The sequence below is a fragment of the Gallus gallus genome, chromosome 2 (genome assembly GCF_016699485.2).
Source record: "Gallus gallus isolate bGalGal1 chromosome 2, bGalGal1.mat.broiler.GRCg7b, whole genome shotgun sequence".
Classification (NCBI taxonomy): Eukaryota; Metazoa; Chordata; class Aves; order Galliformes; family Phasianidae; genus Gallus; species Gallus gallus.
The window spans coordinates 130439138-130461207 of NC_052533.1; the positions used below are offsets into that span (position 1 = coordinate 130439138).

Genomic DNA, 22070 nt, shown 5'->3' on the forward strand with positions numbered 1-22070 from the left:
AATGAACAATGATGTTTTAGAAAAGGAAAACAGTGAAACCTAAGGTCATCAGTGGTACAAGTTCCTCACCTTACAGTCCACCTTTTAAAAGCCAGCTGAAAGACAATATATGTCCCTCAGATGCCGTTTCTGGATGAAAATTTAGACCTCCAGTCAGCCTGTTCTCGACTGAAAACTTTATTTCCCTGTGCAGATAAAAGGCCAAAATGATTAAACCCAGCACTGAGCATCATTGTTACGGCCTTTGTAACGTTCATTTTATTACAGGAGCTGGGAGTAAAGCAGAAAAACAAATGCTGCCTTTTGTGTGTGTGTGTGCTGATGAGGCTTTCTTTTATGACTGTTGTCACAAGGATGGATTGCTCTTACAAGATGTTAACCATAAGAAGTTTAGGTGTTGTCAATAATACGTCATTTTTGTGGGGTAAATAACCAAAATTAGTTTGCACTTTTATATTCTCTCTTCCTGTAAATGACAGTTAAATGAGATTAAATTGCCTTTCTGTTTCCAAATCTCACTTATAGGCAGCTGCTTTCTGAACTTCAGAGATGCTCACTAACAGCCCAGGTATTGCTTTACCTCCCTGTGCTATTTATAGCTAATGCCAATGCAAGAAGTTCTTTATTTCTCTGGTTTTCTTCTGGAAAACTAGGGATATCTGCCTCCTTTCAGAATTGACCTTCAATTTTTCTAACCTACCTAAGATGAGAAAAGGAGGCATATTACGGTTAACCAGTTTCCGAAGTTTTTAAACATATTGTTCTCTAAAACTGCTGCACCCATTCCTAAAGCACAGTTTCATAGCGAGCAGGCAGTGCTGGGTGGTTGAGATTGTTACACTGACCAAACGCCCTCCTGACTGGGCAGCTGTGAAGGCACCAATAATTTCTGAGTGATAAGAGAGAAGCTGTCGTGGTGAGAAGCAGGCACTGACCTGAGCAGCGACTGATGTCAGTGTCACAGCAATTGGCTGCTGAGAGAGTCGTTTGGAAAACAGATTGCTTTTGCAGAGAGTTACTTGGATAACAGTGATTCTGCAGAGAAATTATTTTTGAAAGCTGCAGTAATTTCTTACTTAATGCAGGCCTTGTTGTGCTGAGTACAGGAATATGGTAAAAACAGCTTTTCCTTTTGGTGTCTGAAAGCACTCACAGCTTCTGAATGAAGTAATTTTTTTTTGCTGTAAGACTGATGGCAGCTTCCTGACTGACAAAGACACTTCTAGCTTTACACCTTGTCTGTAAAGCTCTCTCCTCTTCTCAGAGGGTAAAAAAAAGTCCGGTTGGCTTACAAAGTTGCTTGCACATTGTTGCACAAACAGAGGGGATACAGAGGGGCAGTGACCCTGTAAGATGTTGCATGCAGCCAGGTGTGTTGACCTGTTTGGAGACCTGGAGAGGCCAGGGAGATTACTGTGGTGAGGTGGCGTGACCTTACTGATTTTCAGTAAGACACAGCATCTTTCAGGCTGAAGTCATGGAGATGCCTCTTTGGAACCACCCTTAGGAAAACTGGGGCCTGAAGAAGGAGCGAGTATGTTTTTTGCCTTATTAACTGTGTCTCTTGCATTCCGTTGCTGTCCAACAGCTGTTCACTTTTAAGAATACCCTGTATAATTGTCAGTCTTCCAAAGTTGCAATAGATAGTCTGCCCCATAAAGAATTATTTTTCTCTATCCTGATTTTTCAGGAAGCCTGAATAAGGCAATCATAGTGCAGAAGCTGAAGCTTACAGATATGTGAAGAGTCTGTTGCTTTTTTGTACGTGCATATAATGCCTTGGTCTCCATAAAGATTTAATCTATCCTGCTCCACTGTGTGTACAGATAACACCTTGTCTCTTTTTACTTTCTGTTGCTCCATCAGAATGAAGCAAATGTAGGTGAGGGTGCTTCAATCAGAGCTACCAGAGATGTAGCCAATAAAACCCTCCTAAATTTCAAGAGAGACTGAGAGGGTATCCATGTCCTTCAGGTTATTATTGCCTTGCAAGAGAAGGAGTAATAGGGGGAGGGGGGAAAATGAAGAGGAGAGAAGGGAAACTGAGTATACATAAAACATAGGATCCACAGAATGGAGCTGTGGAGTGTGAAACAAATTTGGTTGTGCTCTTGTTCAACATCTTCATCAGTGTCCTGGATGAAGGGATAGAATGCATCCTCAGCAAGTTTGCTAATGATACAAAGCTGGAAGGAACAGCTGACACACCAGAAGGCTGTGCTGCCATTCAGTGATGCCTGGACAGACTGAAGAGTTGGGCGAGAGAGGAATCTTACAAGCTTTAGCAAGGGCAAGTGTAGAGTCCTGTACCTGGGGAGGAATAGCTACCTGCATCAGTCAGTGCAGGTTATGAGCTGACCTGCAGGAAAGGAGCTCTGTGGTGAAGGACCTGGGGGTCCTGGTGGACAGCAGGTTGGTCACAAGCCAGCAGTGTGCCCTTTTGACCCAAAAGGCCAGTGGTATCCTGGGGTGCGTTAAGAAGACTGTGGCCAGCAGGTCAAGGGTGGTTGTCTTGCCCCTCTAATCTTCCCTCATGAGGCCACTTCTGGTGTACTATGTCCAGTTCTGGGCTCCTCAGTTCAGGAAGACGGGGAACTTCTAGAGACAGTCCAGTGCAAGGCCACAAAGATGATGAGGGGCCTGGAGCATCTCCGTTTTGAGGAAAGGCCAAGAACCTGAGAAGGGAGCTAGAGAAGTGAAAACTGAGAGGAGAACTCATCGATGTCTATAAATATCTTAAGGACAGGAGTCAAGTGGATGGGGCCAGGCTCTTTTCAGTGTCAGCCAGTAACAGGACAAGGAGCAATGGGTACAAAACAGGACACAGGAAGTTCCATACAGATATGAAATATACAGATAGAGAATTCCATACAGATAGAGAAAAAAAACTACTGTGGGGGTGATGGAGCACTAGAACAGGCTGCACATAGAGGTTGTGGAGTCTCCTTCTTTGGAGATACTCAACATCTGCCTGGATGCTTTCCTGTGAGACCTGCTGCAGGGAACCAGTGCAGCAGGGGGTTGGATTTGATGGTGTCCAGAGGTCCCCTCCAACCCCTATGATTTTGTGGTTCTGCGAATGTCAAGGCAGGAATGTTCCAGCTCTGTAGGGTATATTGACCTATATTGACGTGGTATATTGACGTGGCTCTGACCTCCTGAGGAAAAGCTTCTGTCCAAGGGGCAAGATTTCAAGCTGCTGCCAGGGTGAAAGTCTAAGAAACATAAAAGAAGTGATGTGTTATCCAAGAGAGTTGTGGACAGCCGGTTTAAATGGATTTTGTATCCATTGTTTGTACTGCTGATTGAAATGCACAGGCTACTACATCTGCAGTTCTCCTGACATTTCTTCTCTTGGAAGCTTTCCAAAATCTGATTGCTTATGCTATTTCTCCATCCATCTTAAAAAAATAAAAAATACTAAAAACAACAACAACAAAAGCCTCTTTCAGAGAAGAGTCCACATAAAAATAGCTCTAACCCATGAATTTGCTTATCTGAATTTTACTTATGTGCTCCTTCCGTCCTGTATTCGTAGTGGAAGTGGTGCAATATTAATGGAGAAATATGAGACAGAAAGAAGGAGATTAAGACAGGCGAATCTCTGGGGAGCTGCTGTCTGCTTGGCAGCAGGTGGAGGAGCAGTTAGGCATGGGGAGCTGGAGAATTGCTGTGCTTTTACTGAATGGCTCCATGTGGGTACGAAATTCAAGAGAGATGGCAAGATTTGGTTGGAAGAAAGGCACAGTTTATTGTCTGCTGAGTTTAATTTCAGATCCCTAATTATGCACTGTTTGTATGGATGTGGGGATAGAGGAATGAAAAGGTCTGTATTGGGTCAATGGCATCTTTGTTTTGAAACCTTTTAGGCATTCAGTGATGCAGAGTAGTGATAAAAGGAAGTTTTTTATTGTTATTTATTTATTTATTTTTATTTGGTTTTCTCCAGTCTGAAGTGCTCTGTCTAAAGCTGGGAGCTGCACCTTGAATTCTTAGCTTAGTTCTAGTGGGACATGGTTTTATCAGTGACTGTTCCCAGAGCAATAGTGAGCAGCTAAATAGTCCTGTTTGTGAGTGGTGGACTGAAACACTGATAAATTAGCTAGAATATCAACTGTAGAAAGGTAAGGATGAATGAAGTGCTTCTCTTCAGTCTCCTGCAAGAAGCCTTAGGATACAGATGGGGGAATTAGTCTCAAAAGATGGTAAATCCCACTGTATTTATGACTGGTGAAGAAAATGAGGGGAGAAAGGAAATAATTGGACCACTGTGACTACAATGTGTTGACAGATCTAGCGTCCAATATACAGGTTCAAGTTTAAAATCTTATAATTTGACTGACGATCTCATCCACAGTATATTATGTGCTGCATCTTAAAGCCTTGAAATCCCTTCTGTGACAGCCTTGGAAGCTTTATTTGTGGAAGAAGCCCTTCAGAAATATGAGGGGTTCTGCAATGCATATTGAGTGCATTTGTGCAAACGTGTTTTGGTGTAAAATTGATTTGTGTTATCTTATTCCCTACAGCCACTTAAAAAGACATTAAATTTCCCTTCTAATGTCTTGAAGATCTCAATTATACATTTAATTGCTACCCAGAAGGTATCTTTGAGAGGAGGATACAGTGAACACATGGCTATTTTAAAATGCAAAGGCATGTTAGTTAAAAAGAGGGAAATAAAGAAAGAAATATCATCGGATAGCAATGGGAGCTATTTGGGAATTCCGCTTTGGTTAGTTTTTTCCCAGGTATTACAGCTGTAGAATTTGACTATGAAGATCTCAACCCTTTTTTCATTTTATTTATTTTTTTAATAGTTATATCTCTGCTAGAAGCTGTATTTTAAAGAAATATGTACTCACATTGTAGAAGATGTAAAATGTTATAACTATAGTGCAGGAAACAACAGAAGTAGCAATTTGCTGCATTACAGTTTTCTCCTATGGTACTGATGCAGTTTCCCAGTCACTGAAATTCTGCTGCTGATGTTTGATTGGTGGGAAATCCTGAAATGGCTGACCAAAATGCAGCAAACGTTTCTTTATGCTTCTAAAATGTACTAAGCTTAATATTCAGTGTAAAAAATACTCCATGCAGTACAACGGCTCTCTGGTTTGTTTGTAGGATCGGATCCAGTAACTGAGTTTCAGTGTTTGAGTACATGAAGACGTTGGTCTGGTGGTGTCTTCAGTAGCTTCTTAGTGCCTCACAAAAGCACAGTGTGTGAGACTTCCTATAAAAGTTGGTAGGAGAGATGTGGTTTCCCCAGCTGTAGTGGTTGGGGGATTCATTGGAGCCACAGACCGGTTTCTGATGCAGACAGTACATTTAACTGTGGCTGTGTTATGATAGAGTTATACCCCCTGTGTTAGAACCCAGGCCAGTTTCTGATATCCAGATCCCAAACTTGAACATACCTATAATACAGTTCTGAATGGATCCAGCTCCATAACATGGTTCTTTGTAAGCTCTCTCAAAATTTTAGGTTTTTCTCTCTTTGGCACTTCCCTGACCTGTTGAAAAACTGATACTCTGTTGGGAAGAATTTAAGCTTGATCAGACCATGGAAGAGTTGCAGCTGATGCACCTATATGGTCAGTGCCCTGCTCCGTTCAGAATTGCTTCTCTCAGCAATTCCCTGTATTATATATATTCAGTTATTTTCTTCTTACAAAATATCTCAGCCATTCGGAATTCCTGATTGTGTAATGTTGTTTTTATTTGGCTTAGTTTCAGTGAATTCTCTTTTCATGTGCTTTGGGTATGCTTTACATTTGCTCTTTTCTCTGCCATTATACCCATTTTACAGAAAGCATCTCCCTCTTGCTTTCTTCCTCTAAAACTGCACTCCCTCTAACTGCATAAAATGAGAATTACTACATCTTTTTTTTCTAGGTGGCCTATGCTTGAGTGGAAAAGAAATTATGTTGGTCAATGTAGGGATTAAAAGCCATCTAATTTTGTGGATTGTATATGTTTGGCTTCTGAGACAGCAGGATTGCTTCATTTTCCTTGCTGAGAAAACCTGATATTAAAATCGATCTGTTGTCTTTGTCTAACCTACCTCCAATCAAAGACAGCTTTAATTTAATACTTCTTTTGAAGGGACTGTTTTCCCTTAGAAAAATGGAGGGTAGCCAAAGTAGGACTGTGTTTCCAACTTAAAAGGTGTATATTTTTGAAAGAAATTGTTTCATTTTCTTATTCCAATTAAACTCAGCATTGTAAGTCACCATCACTTTACCCATTTACTAAGCATAAAAAGAATCAAAACAACAAATCATCGAAAGGATTTATCTTTTTACTTCATCATAAAAGTACCTCGAGGTGATCTGAAATTATTCTATTCCTTCTCTGCTCTGCCTGTCCCTCTGATTCCCTCCCACACATTCTTCTTCTTTAAAGTTTTGTTGCTCATTCTTACTTAAAAATATACATATATATATATGCTATGTCATGGGATGGAGATTTTGGTTCCTGAAAAGGCTTTTTTTTTTTTTCTTTCACATCCTGTAATTCATTTTCACACAAGGGAATTTGAAATGACACTGACCTTATCAGCTTTTTACTGAGTTATATAACGTCTTGGTTTCTCGAAGATTTCATCTCTGTAAAGGTGAAGTCACTGCAGCACAGATGAAGAAGTCAGTTCTGGCGCATAAAATACTGTCTGGTCTTTTTCTACCTGTATGCTACATGCCCCATGGTTTTTTTTTACAGGAACAGATGGTTAATTCCTACCTCTTTAAAATTAAAAGCTTTGTATTCTATGAATATGTATACCTCTATAAATTATTGAATTCCGAACAGATTTTTTTTCTGCAGTATACATTGTAGAATAAATTGAATGGAAGCTGAAGGAACTCGGCATTTTGTTTACATAAATTGAGTACTGTGATGTTCTAAATGTGTGTCATTTGTCACCAAGTGATCTTGGAAGAGCTGTGGGGCTGGATCTACAGGGGGTCGCTGTAATGATCAGAACCGAGACAGGCACTGGACTGCTTCATGTAATGCAGATTCCTGCTGCAGAGTAGGAACAGCCTTTCTCTCTGGTTTCAGATATCTCCAAACAAACCTTTTATTGTTCTAAAATATTTCTATGAAAATATAAACCCAACATTAATCTTACAGCCAATCTAAGCCAGTTCCGTCTGTTTTTATTTACCAAAACCATGTATTATCCTAAAGCATTACCTTATAGAAAATTATGAAAATATAAAAATTGCATAATCCAAAGGTATGCTTCTTCTAGGTTTTGACTTCAGTGGAAAGCTTATTTTTAAGCCTAAATCATCTGAAAGTGGAAAGCAGTCAACTGCAGTCAACTGCATGAAGCACCGGAGCTTTCAGACTCAGTGGGGAAGGACCCACTGCTCGCTCTAGCTAGCTCCTGGGTCTGCACCTTGCTAAGGTACCTGCAGGTATTCATGCAGCTGGCATTCCAAGGAGAGGACCCTGCTTGGCACATGGAGCAGAGCCACTCGTACGCCCCTGCAATAGGCAGGAGGGTTTGGTGCCAGCTGGCCCTTTCCCACTTGCATTCAGGGAGAGCTGGCTCCAAGCAGTGCCTACTTCCAGTTTGGATGGACAAAGGCGTGATGTGCTCTGCAGCCTTTTGCCTGTTCGCTGTAAAGACTTACACCGATTTTAGTAACGTTGTTTGTAAGCTCCTAATGTGGCAGGATGTTAGTCCCAAATTTAATGGGATCTGAACTGAGGGTAGAAAAATGCACAGGGCAGTTGAAATACATGAAGAGAGCAGGATATAGTCTTTTCCTTTTTATCCTCTTGATTTATGTTCCTAAATTCTTCCTTTTCCTCTTACTTTTCATGAGTGACAGATTTTTACCTTTTTGTTCAGAAGAGCAATTAGCAAGGCTTAGCCATAATATTTTGACTTCCTAATGGTTACTTTTCATAGAAGATTAGCCAAGGAAAAAAATCTCATGTTGTGAGATTACTTAAAATACATCTTGAAATCCTGCCAATACTTCATGGACAGAAAATGCAATTTACTGATTCTTATTTTGTGTTTAGACTAAAAGTCACTGATTTATATGTAGGATTTCTAAAATCTTGACAGTTTTACTGCATGCATCTAAATTCAGCTTCTGTGTTTCAGCTTGTATGCTGTTTCCTCACAAATGCTGATCAGGTGGTTGTTTAACAGCTCTGCCTTGGAACTGAGCTCTAGTTAGGAAACTAAATGCATAAATGCCTCTAAACTCACTTGCCTCATTTAACATGCTGCAGCCTCATTTGTCATCTCAGCTCTGGTTTTGATGACTTCCAGATGTGTTTACATCTTTCCTTGGCTTTTCTTTCTCTTTTTGTCAGACACAAGCTCCTTATCTCCTAATACCAGTCTTGTGAGGTTGGTATCTGGTCCCGAGGATCTTTCACCTGGCAGTGCCAGCCTGGCCTTGAGGTGCTGTTTCATCTGAAATGGGGGAGAAAAGCCTCACTGTGCTTTGGATAACCAAAGTACAGTGCTTTTTTATTGGATTCTTCTTTAAATAATGCCGTTTACTATGATGCTTATAGATTGCTAGTGTCTGCAGTGCTTATAGCAATTCTGCTCTCTGGGCTTATTGATTTAAGAATAATAATATAAAATCCTGCAGGGCACCTGTGTTCAGTAATCTTTTTTTTTCTATGTTTCTTCAGCTCTGTTTTGTATCATTGTGAGTGAAAAACTCAGGAAAAGATTGCTGCTTGTCACAGGTATATTATCTAACCAGTGGCTCAAGGGAAAGGTTACCTATTTTCTCTGGTGGGGGCATGTTGTCTTCACTTCAGCATGAAACTAAAGTGTGGTTTTAGGCTGTGTACTTGAATCATAGTATCACCACCTGCTGCCTGTACAGCCCCCCTGCACAAGGGAAAGAAGAAACAAGCAGTGTGGGGCCCTTAATACCTTATCAGGTGTGCACTGCAGCCCTCGCAGCAGAGGCTGGTCACTGTTCTGCAGCTGCAGAAGTGGGGTGCGGGGTACCTGCCAGCAGTGCTGCTCCTCTCCCTATGTCTTCCCATACTTCCTCTCTCTCTCCTGATGTCTACCCCCCATCTGCAGCTAAAAGGTTAAGAAAATACTCAGAGTGTGGCTGAAATGCAATGATCCCTTTCATACTGTTGCACTGGCAACATGGCGTACGTGGGGACTCCCCTTGGTATTTTCTCCTTTCTCCTTCTGCTGTCAGTGTGTTCTTCCCTGCTTGATCCACCAGGGTTATACTGGTGAGTGTCCCTAAAGGTTCAGGTAGCCTGTCCATAAATCTCTGTGTGTACTGCAGAGTGCAGAGCCAGGATTAGTGGTCTCCAGAGTTTTTCTCAGGCCCATGACAGGCAGTGCCATTACTGTCAAAGCCCTGACAGGGACCTTCCCAGGCCTGCACCACCACTGGCACTCACCCACCTCTGAGGCATCCGCTGCTTTGTTCTTGCTAAGGCGGTGGCTGATTTCTCAGAAGGCCTCTGGACGTTCTGCAAATCTGCAACACAAAGAAGCAGATCAGTAGTGAAGTGTTTTTATGGTGTACTGTACTTGTTTGGTAAATAACCACAGAGGGATGCTAGCTGCCTCCTCTCCAATCTCAACATGTGCATGTGCCTGCTGAGGCGCTGGGTTTCAACCAGCCATAGCCTTTCTGTTTTCTAATTTCTTCTGGCGTAACTTACACATGGCTCTGGTTCTCTGTCTATCGTGTGGCCGCAGCATCCACATGAATGCAGGGCAGCCTGGGATCCTCAGTCCCCAAACGTGCAGGCTGATTTGGAGGCTGTGGAGGAAATGCTGATAACAACTTTGCCATGTTCTTAATGGCAAGTGAAAACAGAAAGCTGTTTGGGGTTGATCTGAGCTGAATACTTACAGCAGGAAGATTTCCTGCCGGAAGGATAGGAGGGTACATTTATCCAAATATAAAATATTCCTGGATCTTTGATGACGTTTTTCTCTCACCTGCTATAACCTTGGCTAACCTAATTTATGAATCAGAAGTAAAAAACAAGACAGGTACTTTTTCAAACCTTTACAGCTAGTGCCCAGTGAAACTCTCAAGAAAAAGTACCTTGGATGTAATAAGAAAACAGTATATTTTCAGTGAAGAGTGTGTTATAAGGAATAGAATGGAATAGTTCTGTTGGAAGGGACCTTGAGAGACCATCTATCCCAACTGCCTGCCCACTTCAGGGCTAACCAAAAGTTAAAGGATATTATTAAGGACATGACCCAAGTGCATCATGAGCACTGACAGGCATGAGAGATGAACCACCTCTCAAGGAAGCCTGTTCCAATGTCTGACCACCCTCACAGCAAATAAATTTTTCCTGATGTCCAGTCTGAACTTCCCTGGTGCAGGTTTGCTCTTTTCTCTCATCTTCTATCTATCAAATAATAGTCAATAAAGCCCATCAATGTAAAACTAATTTAATACGATCTTTACATTTACTGCACATTTCATTAAAGTGTTGAAATTATACTTACTCTTCAAAATGCTTGAGTTATGAGTTGAAAGAAACTGAATTCTCCTTTGGCTATGATGATGAAGTATTTCTCATTTTGCCTAGTTTTTTACTTCTCTTTGACAAGTTAGGTGCTTCCAGAGAGATCTATCTGATATTATTATATCCCACAGAGCGCTTTGAGAACCAATTTATGTTTCTAGCAAGGAGAAATGTTAGATGTTTCAATCTCCTCAAGGAACAGCTTCAGCCTCTCTTCACTGTAAGAAGAGCCTGCCCTTTGTGAGTTAGTGCTAATTGCTTCATATTATGACAGTTGCGTGTTGTCCTTTGAGAACTTTTGGAGGAATATAGTACACACACATTGCAAATATTGGAGTTTGGATGAATGTCTGTGATGGTGGTGTTTTCTGTCCTGGACTAACCCTCACAGTCTAGTGGCTGGTCACTCAGTGTCACTCTCTGCACTGTGTCCAGCTTCTTACGCTAAGGATGGTGGCTCTTGCTTGCGGCAGAAGGTTCCAGTTTGTTGCAGGTTGCCCAGCATCCCTATGCAGTATGAGGGTGGTGTGTCACACACGGACAGCACAGGGTGCCTGGCTGGAGGAGTGGAGTCTGTATTTTAAGGGAAGTGCTGAAGTTGTTTCCCTGTGTGCACCTCAGGTTGTGTGAATTACTGAACAAGGCAGAAGCATGAGCAGATTTGCATTTTTATGTCCTAGGGCAAGTGTATCCACAGCATTTTCTTCTAACTTAAGCAGCGGCTACCTACTGTGTTGATGCTTATTTGCAGAGACGGTGGAAGTGGAGTACACAAATCTGTGTTGCTGTAAGAATGTTGTAGCTTCCAACCTCCTCTGCTGTCTCTTTGAGAAGTTAAAAGACCTTTTTGCTCCCAAATTTGACTACATAAGTATATGCATGTTATGATTGCGTATACTGTGGCAATCTCAGGAACATTAAGTGCCCTGGGGTATTGCTGCTGACTTGTAAACAACTCAGAAAACAGTCAAGCCTAAGGTTGGATTCGAAAAGAAACGTGAATGCAGTTGCCTAAGTAAAAGGCTATGGATAAAACAGTTTTGATGATGTATAAATTGCCTGCAGTTATAACAGAAAACAATAGATGTTATGATAAAGTTAAATACATTACACAGAAAAATGCTACAAGTTTATATGGCTTCATGTAGATGAGGAATTCCATGTGTCTCGAGGTATGTCGTGCAGCCCTGAGACCACTAGCTACACCTGTTCTTGAAAACTGTGAATTTTTTGTTTGGCAAAAAGAAGATAGTAGTATAATACGTGGTCCTGCCAGTGTGAAAATCCCATGGTGAAGTTCAGGGAATGGGATCTGGGCGCTGGTTGCATATAATAAAGAGATTTCAGAAACAACGCCTTCTAATCAGGTGATGTAAAGATTTTCCCTAGTGATACAACCTTACAATAATTTGGACGGTTTGAATCCCATCCTTTTGAGTAAGGCAGCATTGGATATAATGCTACAGCATTAATGAGACAAATATGAATTAAATGGAAATTACCATCGCTTTAAAACCATTATGCAGATTTTTTTCTGTGCAGAATGTGACAGAGCTGGAAATTTCAAGACCCATGCAAATTGTACTAAAATAGATATGCATAAAGCACTGGAAGAGCTTTTGTGAAAATGGAACTAGTGGGAGTTATTTAAATAACAGCATAGCAGCTATTAACAAAATAGTGAGATCCAAAATAGTAATTTACTTTACACATCACTTCTAAAACATGTCCAGAATCAAGATAACTGTCAGCAAATAGCAACCCACTTTTCTCAAAACCCTAAAAGAAAAGATCAAGAAATTTTCATACCTGACAAAACACACGCTCTAACTGCTGAGCATATTATTTCCACCATGTGAAGCAGCTGTAAAATATTATGCAGTCATGGTGAAGCCATATGATCTTGAGCTCGTAATCATTACAAAACCTAACACAAGAGGAAAATGACGAACTGTGTGCACTATGACTGTCTGAGATTTTATGTGTGTAGCATGATTGCTGCCATCTTCCTCCCCATCACCATCACCATCACTGCCCTCCACACTGCTGCCATACCTCATCCTCCTGTGAATGCGTGTCTCCAGGCCCGTTCGTGGTGTGTAGAGCGCGTTGAATCCTTTGCCAGCGGACTCACTAATCTTCTCTCCCAGGCAGTGAGAATGCCTTGTCCCACTTGAACCACAAGCGGATTCTGGATTCTCCCGCTTGGAGTTAATGGATGTAACCTGGCAGCAACCAATCTATATGTCTTCTGTAAATGATCCTCCAAGGGTTTACCTGTAGCAGTGCTGTCATGCTCCCAGGAATAATCACAAGGTTTGTGTCCGTTTCTCTAAGTCTTTACTCTGTGGTGTTCCGCTGAACACTTTAGGTGCGAGCTTTGTTAAGGAGGCTTGGGCTGCCTATTGCAGGCACGACAAACCCAGTTTTTCAACAGTTTAGGTGTTCTTCACCGTTTCCCTTGCCACCCATAGAGTGATGTGTGACGGCTGTTTTCCTGCATGTGCTGCAGCCGCGTCCCTCACAATGACTGGGCAGTGAAGCGAGGGTGGGTTTGCTTTGCTGCCTGGTGTTCTGACCACTGACAGCTCTTGTGTCTTTAATTTGCACGGTAATATTTGATAGTGTGTGTAAAGGAATGAAAAAGAGTGTTGTAGTGCTTGCTGTACAAGCTCATTTTTGGCATAAAACTCTGGTTCCCCCACTGTTTGCTTTCCTGAAGCTCGGCTCGATGTCGCGTTGTTGATAAATGCTTGCTGCTTGGAATTGCTCTTCGGGCTATATAGGTGTGAATTAATTCCTAATCCTTTCCTAACACCACCTGTGTGAAGGTCTTTTTATATTCTGCCATTGAATGATCTCATAAACTGCTTGCGTTATCAGAAAACTGCATGGTCGATTCCCAAAGTAACATTCTGACAGACTGCTCTTTTCCTTGGTCGGTGGCAGGCGTTCTTCTACCTGCTCTTTGTTGTTTGGTTTTGTTTCCCTCTTCAATCCATAATGACCAATTCAGACTTGGATTGCACATGTGTAGCGCACTCTGTGTAGCGCACATAGAAGTGTGGCACGTGGGGTGGTGTCAGCAGCAGGGCATGCACTGAGCGGCTGTGAAACCCCTCTGCCTTCCTCGGTTCAAGGAATTGCCCGGCGGAAGGGTTGTCTTTGTGTATATGCATGCAACTTCGATAGCCCCTGATGGATGTTTCTCCCTTACACGTGGAATTCCTTTTAGTACTGAGTGATGCTCCTGGCCTGCGCAATAATTTCTGTCGTGCAGTTATATGCAGTTCAAGGAAGTACAACCTTTTGTTGATTTCAAACCTGCTGCTTGCTTTCCTTTGGTGCTTCCTCTGTCTCCTGCTGTGAAAATGGTGACAAATTGTTTCCATGCTTTTGTACCCCATTGCTGATGGCTGTGGAGGTCCTGTCCTGCTCCGTGCGTTCAGCAGCCACCTTTTCATCGCCACCACTGCTGGGTTTCTCTCTTTTGGTCTGTGTCATTCTAATTCTGCTATCTTCTCTTTGTGAGTGCATGGCCAGAGCTGCAGGAGCTATTCAAGAGCGTTAAACAAAAAACTGTCCAGCAGACCCACATGGCATCGCCTTCTGCTGCAAGTGTACAGAAGGAGCCTCATGCAGAATGTGGAGCCAGGCTGGAGGAGCTGGAACAGCCACAGGGCTTTCACCTGATGCACTGCAATTGGCATGGCTTTCCCAAAGTGCTGGCCATGTGCAAAGGCAGGTTTCTGCAGAGGCTTGAGAGGATAACAGGGAAATAAAGTAACTGGTCTCAGGCTTTCTCCCCTATATGAGTGAACAAATCTTTGCAGTGCTTTATTGAAAACAGAGAAAGAAGTGTGTTTTCCAGAATCAGATACATCCTGGCTTTGACATTGGTTTAAATCCCGTTTCTTTCTAGAAGGAAATCAAATCCCTAACGAGGATTTCTGGGTGTTCAGTAATACCACATGAAGAATAAGTATCACTCTTGAAATGAGTGATTTTGTCTCTCCTATTAACTGTGTGGTAAAATCTCTGGAATTGTCCCAAGAGGCTCAGGGACTGTTTTATATTCAGTAGATAAGGATGAGTTCGGCTTTCCTCCAAATCTTTGTTGCAGTAAGGGATTTTTACTTTGAAATTCACAAAGATCAAACTGTACATTTTCCCAGCCCCTGGGGTGCTTTGTATTCTGGTTTGTTCCCACCATACATGGTTTAAATGCTTTCTAATTTTTTTTTTCTATCTGGAGAAGACTGCCAGCCCTATTTGCTTTAGCTGCTTTCAAGTTCTATTTAGATAATAACGCCTTAGTTTTTCCATGGTGCTTTACAAATAATAATAATAATAATAATAAAATAGAATAAAAAATCAGTTTGAAATTCTAAAAGAATTGCGTTAGGAACTGAGTAGGTTTGTAATAGTGAATGCTAGGATCAAAATCCTAATGCTGTTCAAGCCTGTAACAGACTTCCCAGTAAATTGGCTCGCCTCGGATTTCGTGACTTTCCATATGCACGGACCACCTGCAGTATGTGGTGGTGAGTGCTCGATCACCCAACAGACTTTTTGCTTTTTGAGGGAAATGTTACAGACCCCCTCCCAGTGACCCATTACTGGAGGTGCTGCTGGCCAGGAGCAGGTAGAGCTGGAGCCATCTGTTAGGCTCTCTGTAGGATGTGCTAGAGAACTTAGCAGTTGTATGGAGAGGATTTAAAAGAGAAGGGCAGTTCAAGTTCTAAAACTTGCCGCTATGTATGTACAGACGTTGTATCACACAGCTCAGAGATGCACATTCCCGCTGGACTGCCTAATGGGCAGATCGCTGCAGGTTTGTGCTGCTGCCTGGTAGGTGGGGCACTGGGGTGACTGCACAGCGGGGCTCTGATGGCTGTGTTACTGCGGTACATGGCAGCTGTTCTAGGGAAGAGACAGCGAGACATAAATGGAGCAAATGGGTTTTTAATGGGTTATTAGCAATAGCGCAATTGAATTACACAAATAGATGTGTGAAATGTGTGTTTTTGACAGGGCTACCTAAAAATGAGGTGCTGCTCAGCTGTATTCCAGACAAACACTGCATCTCCAGATGCAGTCAGTAGCAGCTGAGGAATTCCTCCTACAGCCCTGCTTGAACTTCAGCCAGGATGGGCTGTCTTCATTAATTGTCAGTAATTGGGCCTTCACACCCATTTAGAGTTAGCCTTTCCTTTGAACTTTTGCTATGAAAGCGCCTGTCTGTTTTAACATTCATGTGAGACCGCTGCCGTATCTCATAGAAGCCGCCAATATCCAGGCGGCAGCTGTAGTGACCACCTCAGGATTTCATGCCTCTGAAAGGCCATGAATTTTCTTTCATTTTTTGCACTTTTTCTTTTTTAAATCCCTTGGAATTCATTTAGTTTAAGAACTGCTACAGAAAAATAAAAATTTGACCCTTCTAGTTCAGGTCTCATTCAAGTTAGATCTTTCCCTCACTGTCAAATGTACATTTCCAAGTCCTGCTCATGCAGTGTTGACTTTGAAAGCCTTGCTTGCTGTTCCCTCTGCTTTCTGGCTGCAGCAGGGTCATTTTGAACCCCACCAAGCAATACTGAGAGACTTCAGCTGCCCGTTGTTGAAAACTTAGTTGGAGGCTGGAGGCTGCTTACGGAGTACATGCAGTAGAAGAAAAAAACCCAGAAAACTAAACCTTGTTACAGCCAGTGCAGCTTTAATATAAAAAAGAAAAACAAGCACAACATGGGGCCAGTAATAAAGCAGGGTGCTGGAAAAGGGTCAGGCTTACAAAGAATTAATTTTCCTGGCTTCAAAACATAGCCAGAGCCGAGGCTCTCATTGCAAGGCATTGCAGCCCAGTGAAGATGCATTTCAAAGGCTTCAGTGTTTTTCTGAATTATTTGACAACCATGACAGCTGTTTCGATATATAGTGCAGATGAGCTGAAAGAAGATGCATTTTAGTTTGACTTGTTTTTGCTAAGACATTGCTATAAAGTCGTGTCCTTTCTTGAACCTGCATTCAGAGTAGATGACTTTCTTTTTGCACATTAATTTTCTATAAGCATTTGAACCCAGTCCTTTATTAATCTTGTCACCTGAAAAGGGCCATGTGGCATTTTTACTGCTCAGATGACAGATGTTGTCCCTTTCTTTGTGATTCCAGAAGAACAGGCACAGTGTGTTTGTACCAATCTGGTATTCCCCACAGTGCACCAGTTACTGTGTTAAGTAACCCTGTCCTTTAATTCACAGCTTTTTGAATTAGACTGCCCTTCAGACAGCAGGACATACGTACTTGTGTTGATCTTTAGGTCTCACTTGACATGGTTTGAAATTATGGAGATAATAAACACTTCATAGATTCTCCATACACAACATTTTTGCGCAACACAAAAGTAAGACTGTAACATACGGAAATGACAGTGGAAGTTTGGGTCAGAGGCAGAGCATTATTTCTCAAAATCTAGTGGTTTTCTTCTGCAAAGTCATCCTTTAAACCTCCACAGTTTTCAAGTGGTAATGAATTTTAGATATTTTTTAATTACCTGAGATTTGGTACGTTCAAGACCATAATGGAATGCCAGGTTGACCAATGAGAAATGTGAAATAAGTATATAGCCTTCATTTTAGCCAGTTCCTTTCTCTTGAGGTTTTCAGCAGCTATGTGCAAATAATTTAATTTCTTTATGTTCCCCTTGTCTGTGAAACTAAAGCCAGGTAAATTTAATGATAGGTCAATTGTAGCAGCCCATCCTCTCTGAGATGGATTATGGTCTGATCCTTCAAGCAGCTCAGTGGGCTGATCTGAGGGCTGTTTACCATTTGTAGCTACATGTGAGCCACAGTAGGGTGAGATTCAAGTGCTGCATCTGATTTAGCAGGAGCTAAAAGGGGAAATTATTACATGGCCTAATTTACTGCTGCTGATTTTCTGTGTTCTGCTGGGGCATGCATGAATTCTGCATAATGAATGCCTTGGCATTATTCTACCTAAAGTATAAAAAAGAAGTACTCGATCTAACTATAGAATAAAGATTAATAATACCTTACTGCCTTGAATTATCTTTAGATTAAAGAAAAAGTCCCAGTCGGTGGATATTAGTGGGCCAGGATGCAACCCAGTGGCAGCTGAAGCTCCTGTTCCTCAGCCCAGTAAACCTTTGCTTGCCACCAAAACGACTTCTGAGGAGGAACAGAAAAACACCGCCAATACCCAAAGGCGCAATCCACGGAGGAGTGAGTTGAAGAGATATTACACCATTGGTGAGTTTTCGTTCACAGAAAAGTTCAAATATACTCATTAACATTGCAAGGTTTTCCTGTTTACTTGTGTTTCATTTCTTTAGTTAGTTGCACTTGTCTGTTAAGATTACAGATGCCCACCATGAGCAATAAGATTTCATGTCTTCATGCTGATGTCAGATTACCCTTAAGAATTCATCTTCTTTATTTATCATGTGCTGTTTGTAAGAATTATTTTTTCAGTGTTCTTTTCCTGAAGAACAATTATTGAAGAAAGCATAGAAGCAATCTGGGGAGGAAGGATTTAGGAAGGCTGTTACTGCCTTTGACAGCTGTTTGTGTTAGAATTTAGGCTGGAATGATTTAGAAGGCTCCTGGCTGGAAAGAATGTCCAGTTTGAAGAAGACATGGTGAGCTTGAACTGTTTCTAGGCCATGCAGCCAGGATTAATCAGGGGGGGTTATGGATATGTTTTTTCTGAGTAATTTTGTTTTCTGGATATTCTGAGATTTCAGTATCTATGTGTTTAACATCACCTTAGGTACCCCTGCAGGTGCTTTCACATAAATCCTTTCAGGACTGGGCCAGACTGATTCCTTTGGTAATATTTAGGTTCTCACTTGATTTCAACTGCATGGAGAGTGGCCTTGCAGTGCTTGTGGCTGGTTCATTAATGCTTCTGAGAGGCAGATGTGCTAACGAGAGTTGTACAGACAAGAGGAGTGGATGTTAATGATGCGCTTTAAAGAGCTACAACTCAGCAGATTTAAGAAAAAGAAGTTAGATTTCTTGGCTGTTGAATTATTGCAGTATAAAATGAGACTATTTGTACACCTTTAAATTGTCTAAAAAGTAAAGAATAATGTATTGTCTTAAACATTTTTTCATTTATGTTACATCGGAATGCTTGAAATCATTTTCAAAGAAGAAAACTGCATTTAAAATGTGCTGCACAACTGCCTTCCAAAAACTCAGAGAAGTTTCAATTATTTGTTCTCAAAATAAATTTAAAAGAGGCAAAATGAAGGCATTCATGGATTCATAGCATTGTGACCATGAGATGCCAAAATTATACTTCAGAAATCTCAAACTGTAAAATCCTTCTTTAAAGGAGACTTTATCCCATCATGTGTGAGAAAAGCACCCTAAAATTTAATCCTTTATCCTTTAGTATAGTATGTGTTTTCTGAGAAAGCTTAATTAAATCAGTACTCTTGACTGAATTTTTACTTGAGAAATGTGAGGAAACACTGCTCTATGATTGTTCATTCCTCATTCCTCCAAATAATCTGAAAGGAATATCAAAAATACGCCAAGATTATTTCATGCCCAAATCAGGGAATGGGATGAGGGAGTTACTTCATGCTACATAACGCTTGAATTTTCCCAGCAGGCTGATTGAAGAAACGTGGTTTTCTCTGTGCCTTCATAACCATATATTTACACATGTTCCTGAATGTTGTGAAAAGGAAGGGTTTCCTCTTGGACAGCAAAATGCTGATATCAGATGAATATGTTTACTGTACTGGATGAGTTTTTCAGATACTTACTTTATGGATTTTATAATGTGATAGAAACAAAACTTACCTTCCTGGAGCTTCCATCAACTTCGGTGTACTTTAAGTTTTGACCTGCGTGGCCCATTTGACTTAAAAGTACTTACTTTTCTTTGACTTTTCTCAAAAATCAATTATAATAGACAAAGTCTAGTCAAATAGCTTGCAGCTTTTTGATGATACATGTAATGACAAGCAGGCAGTGGACAGAGAGTCTGAAACAGGAAATATGAAATTCTAATATTTTGAGTACAATTGGCTATTAAATATCTTAAAAAGTCACACTAGAACTGTTGGTGACCTAATACACTTACACAGGGCTGTACCTTGCTTTGACCTTGTTTGCATTTTGTTCTCTAATGAGAGCAATCTGTGTCCAAGATCAGGCAACATGAACTAGTAATTACTGTGATGGGTGGATTAAGAACGTGTTGAAATTCTAATGATCTCATCTGGCTTTGCCTCTTTCATTTAAAAATTAGTGTTCTTTTATGTTAAGCTCAAACCAAATTGGCAAACGACTGTTTATGATGGTGACTAACGGAGCTCGAGGAAAATAATGCCTTTTGTATGTTGTGTCACACTCTCATTTTTCATTAAGTTTGTTTTCTGTAATTATAATGACCTTCAGAGTGCTTTATAGATATGAGATTTGTGTTCAAATCTGGCTAAGTAAAAGTTTAGCATCCTTATGTAAGCATATATGTATATACAGTTTTTATGTTTTAAAGTTTAAATTAGCAGCATCACATTGCCTATTATAACAGGGCTGGTCTGATTTATTAATGGCTGCCCATTGTGTTTAATACTAAATTTATATATAGAGAACTGTGTAACCAGTCTTACTTTACCAAGTTATGGAATGAATAAAATAAAAGTTATTTAAGAAAATAATTTTTTCGATCTGCCCATGCAGAAATCACATCTGAGGTCTTTATTTAAACCTTACACTAAAGTCCCAAAGACATGTGGACATTTACCTTGCACACTCATGCTCTGCAGAAGGTATTGTAGCAGCTCGTTTATGCTCTCAGGTGTATGAGCTGTCAGGTCATGTTCCTAAATTCTCAGTGCCATCAGAGTTGGGTTTTGTTCTCTTTGTATTTCTTTTTGTGTGTGTTTATGTCACTTTATGCAAACACAGATTTCCTTTGGATCTCTCAAAGTAGAATCTGTATTGAGGAAGGAATATCCCAACAATTCAAAGAGATTTTAAAATTTTATCAGCACCGTTCCTACTTTAGAGAATTAACCACAGAGTACTGATTCTGCATTTCAGCTTTCCCACAGGCTGCATCTCAAGTTCTTCCCATACTTAGTGAGTGCAGTTGCACTTCTAAAAAGTGGGGAAAAAAATAGGTAAGAGAAGGAGGGACTGAGAGGAAAAGGCAACAGGGAACAAGTTGTGTGCTCAGATGAAGTGAAACAGAAAATGGAGAGTCAGTGAGGGGGAGAAATAACTCTTCCATATGGCAGGCTCAGCAGGCAGAAGGGGTCCTGCAGCTTCGCTGCTGAACTGGTGTGAAGAAATTGAGTGGGAACTCCTAAATTAATAGGGTAAGTGTGGGAAAAACAGTCTGCATGGTGGGCTGGATAAAGTTTTTCAGAGAACTCTAGAAACATCACCCAAGACACTTAAAAATAAAAACCTGAAATTAGACTTTTTAGATGCCTCAGGCACTTAGAAATTCAGGCCAGTTATTTCTGAAGGTGCTTATTGATGAGCACCTCCCCCAGAAGAGGAAGAGAAGGTATCTGGGTCTTGAGGACTCTAAGAAGTGGGCTGGAATATTATGCAGTGGAGTATTTTGTGGGTAGCTCATATTGAAGCAATGAGACTGTACCAGCCTAATGCTCCATCCAGGCTATAGCTCACTCTTCCGTGCTGGTTTGCAGTTAGTATGGGTGCAGCATCACAGCTGTGTTGACTGTGGGACTCTATCGGGGGTCTCTTCATGGTGTGCCTCAGGATGTCTGTTTAACAGCTTATTAAGGTTATTTATGAATCTAATGTTATTATACTGTAAAGATATACACTTCTGGTGCCTTCTCTGGTTCCCATTTAGCCATGGAAGTTGTGGTGCACAGTGTTGTCTGTCTACCTACTAACTCCGGTCTTAGAAATGTAATAAGGTCTGCTTTTATTTCTCTTGACTATTAAAATAAAATGGCAAGAATGATAGAGAGAAAATATTTTAAAATACAATGGTTGCATAAAACTATTTTCCTGATACCAGAAACAGGGCAAAAGAAATAGTGCAAAATAGTAGTTGGATTTGGGGGGAGCAATTTTTTTTTAGAGTATTCTAATATATTATTAAAGCCTTAATGCAAATATTGATAAATAAACTTCTGCTAGAACACATTATTTCATGTAGAAAACAACTATCAACTATATCAGGAGGCATCTTTTGCTGGCATAGTCTCTATTTCCAATAGAAGGTATTTCTGCTAGAACTACAGACAATAGTCCAGACAGAATGAATACATATGTATTTATGCACATAATATACAGCATGCAGATACTTGCAAAATACTCATTGCCAGGGTTCTCTTTTGCTCCAGTTGTTCATTTTAAAAAAATGGTCATGTTCCACTTGAAAGAAACAGCCCCATTTTGCAAATGAGATCAGCAGAAATATCAGTGAAGAGAATATATTCTGCTAGTTTGCTGTGACAATACTACTGTTCTACACTGCCATACATACATGTATTTATTTCTTGAATGTGTACATGCTATCTTTTTAGAGCAGTA

The 22070-nt window shown here is 40.8% G+C and overlaps 1 protein-coding gene across 21 annotated transcripts in view; it reads left to right on the forward strand.

Moving 5' to 3' along the window:
• Nucleotides 1–22070, forward strand: part of OXR1 (oxidation resistance 1) — a 245380-nt gene that overhangs the window by 104057 nt on the left and 119253 nt on the right. For 9 of the 21 annotated variants that reach the window (XM_046928711.1, XM_046928728.1, XM_046928745.1 and 6 more), the window contains 2 exons: nt 12663–12828; nt 17587–17780. In XM_046928711.1, coding sequence (XP_046784667.1) covers nt 12770–12828; nt 17587–17780 — 253 coding nt within the window. In that variant the 5' untranslated portion in view covers nt 12663–12769. Of the gene's footprint in view, nt 1–7378; nt 10753–12662; nt 12829–17586; nt 17781–22070 lie in introns of those variants that run through there. The other 12 variants (XR_005857266.2, XR_005857267.2, XM_040695426.2 and 9 more) reach the window with 3 other exon arrangements.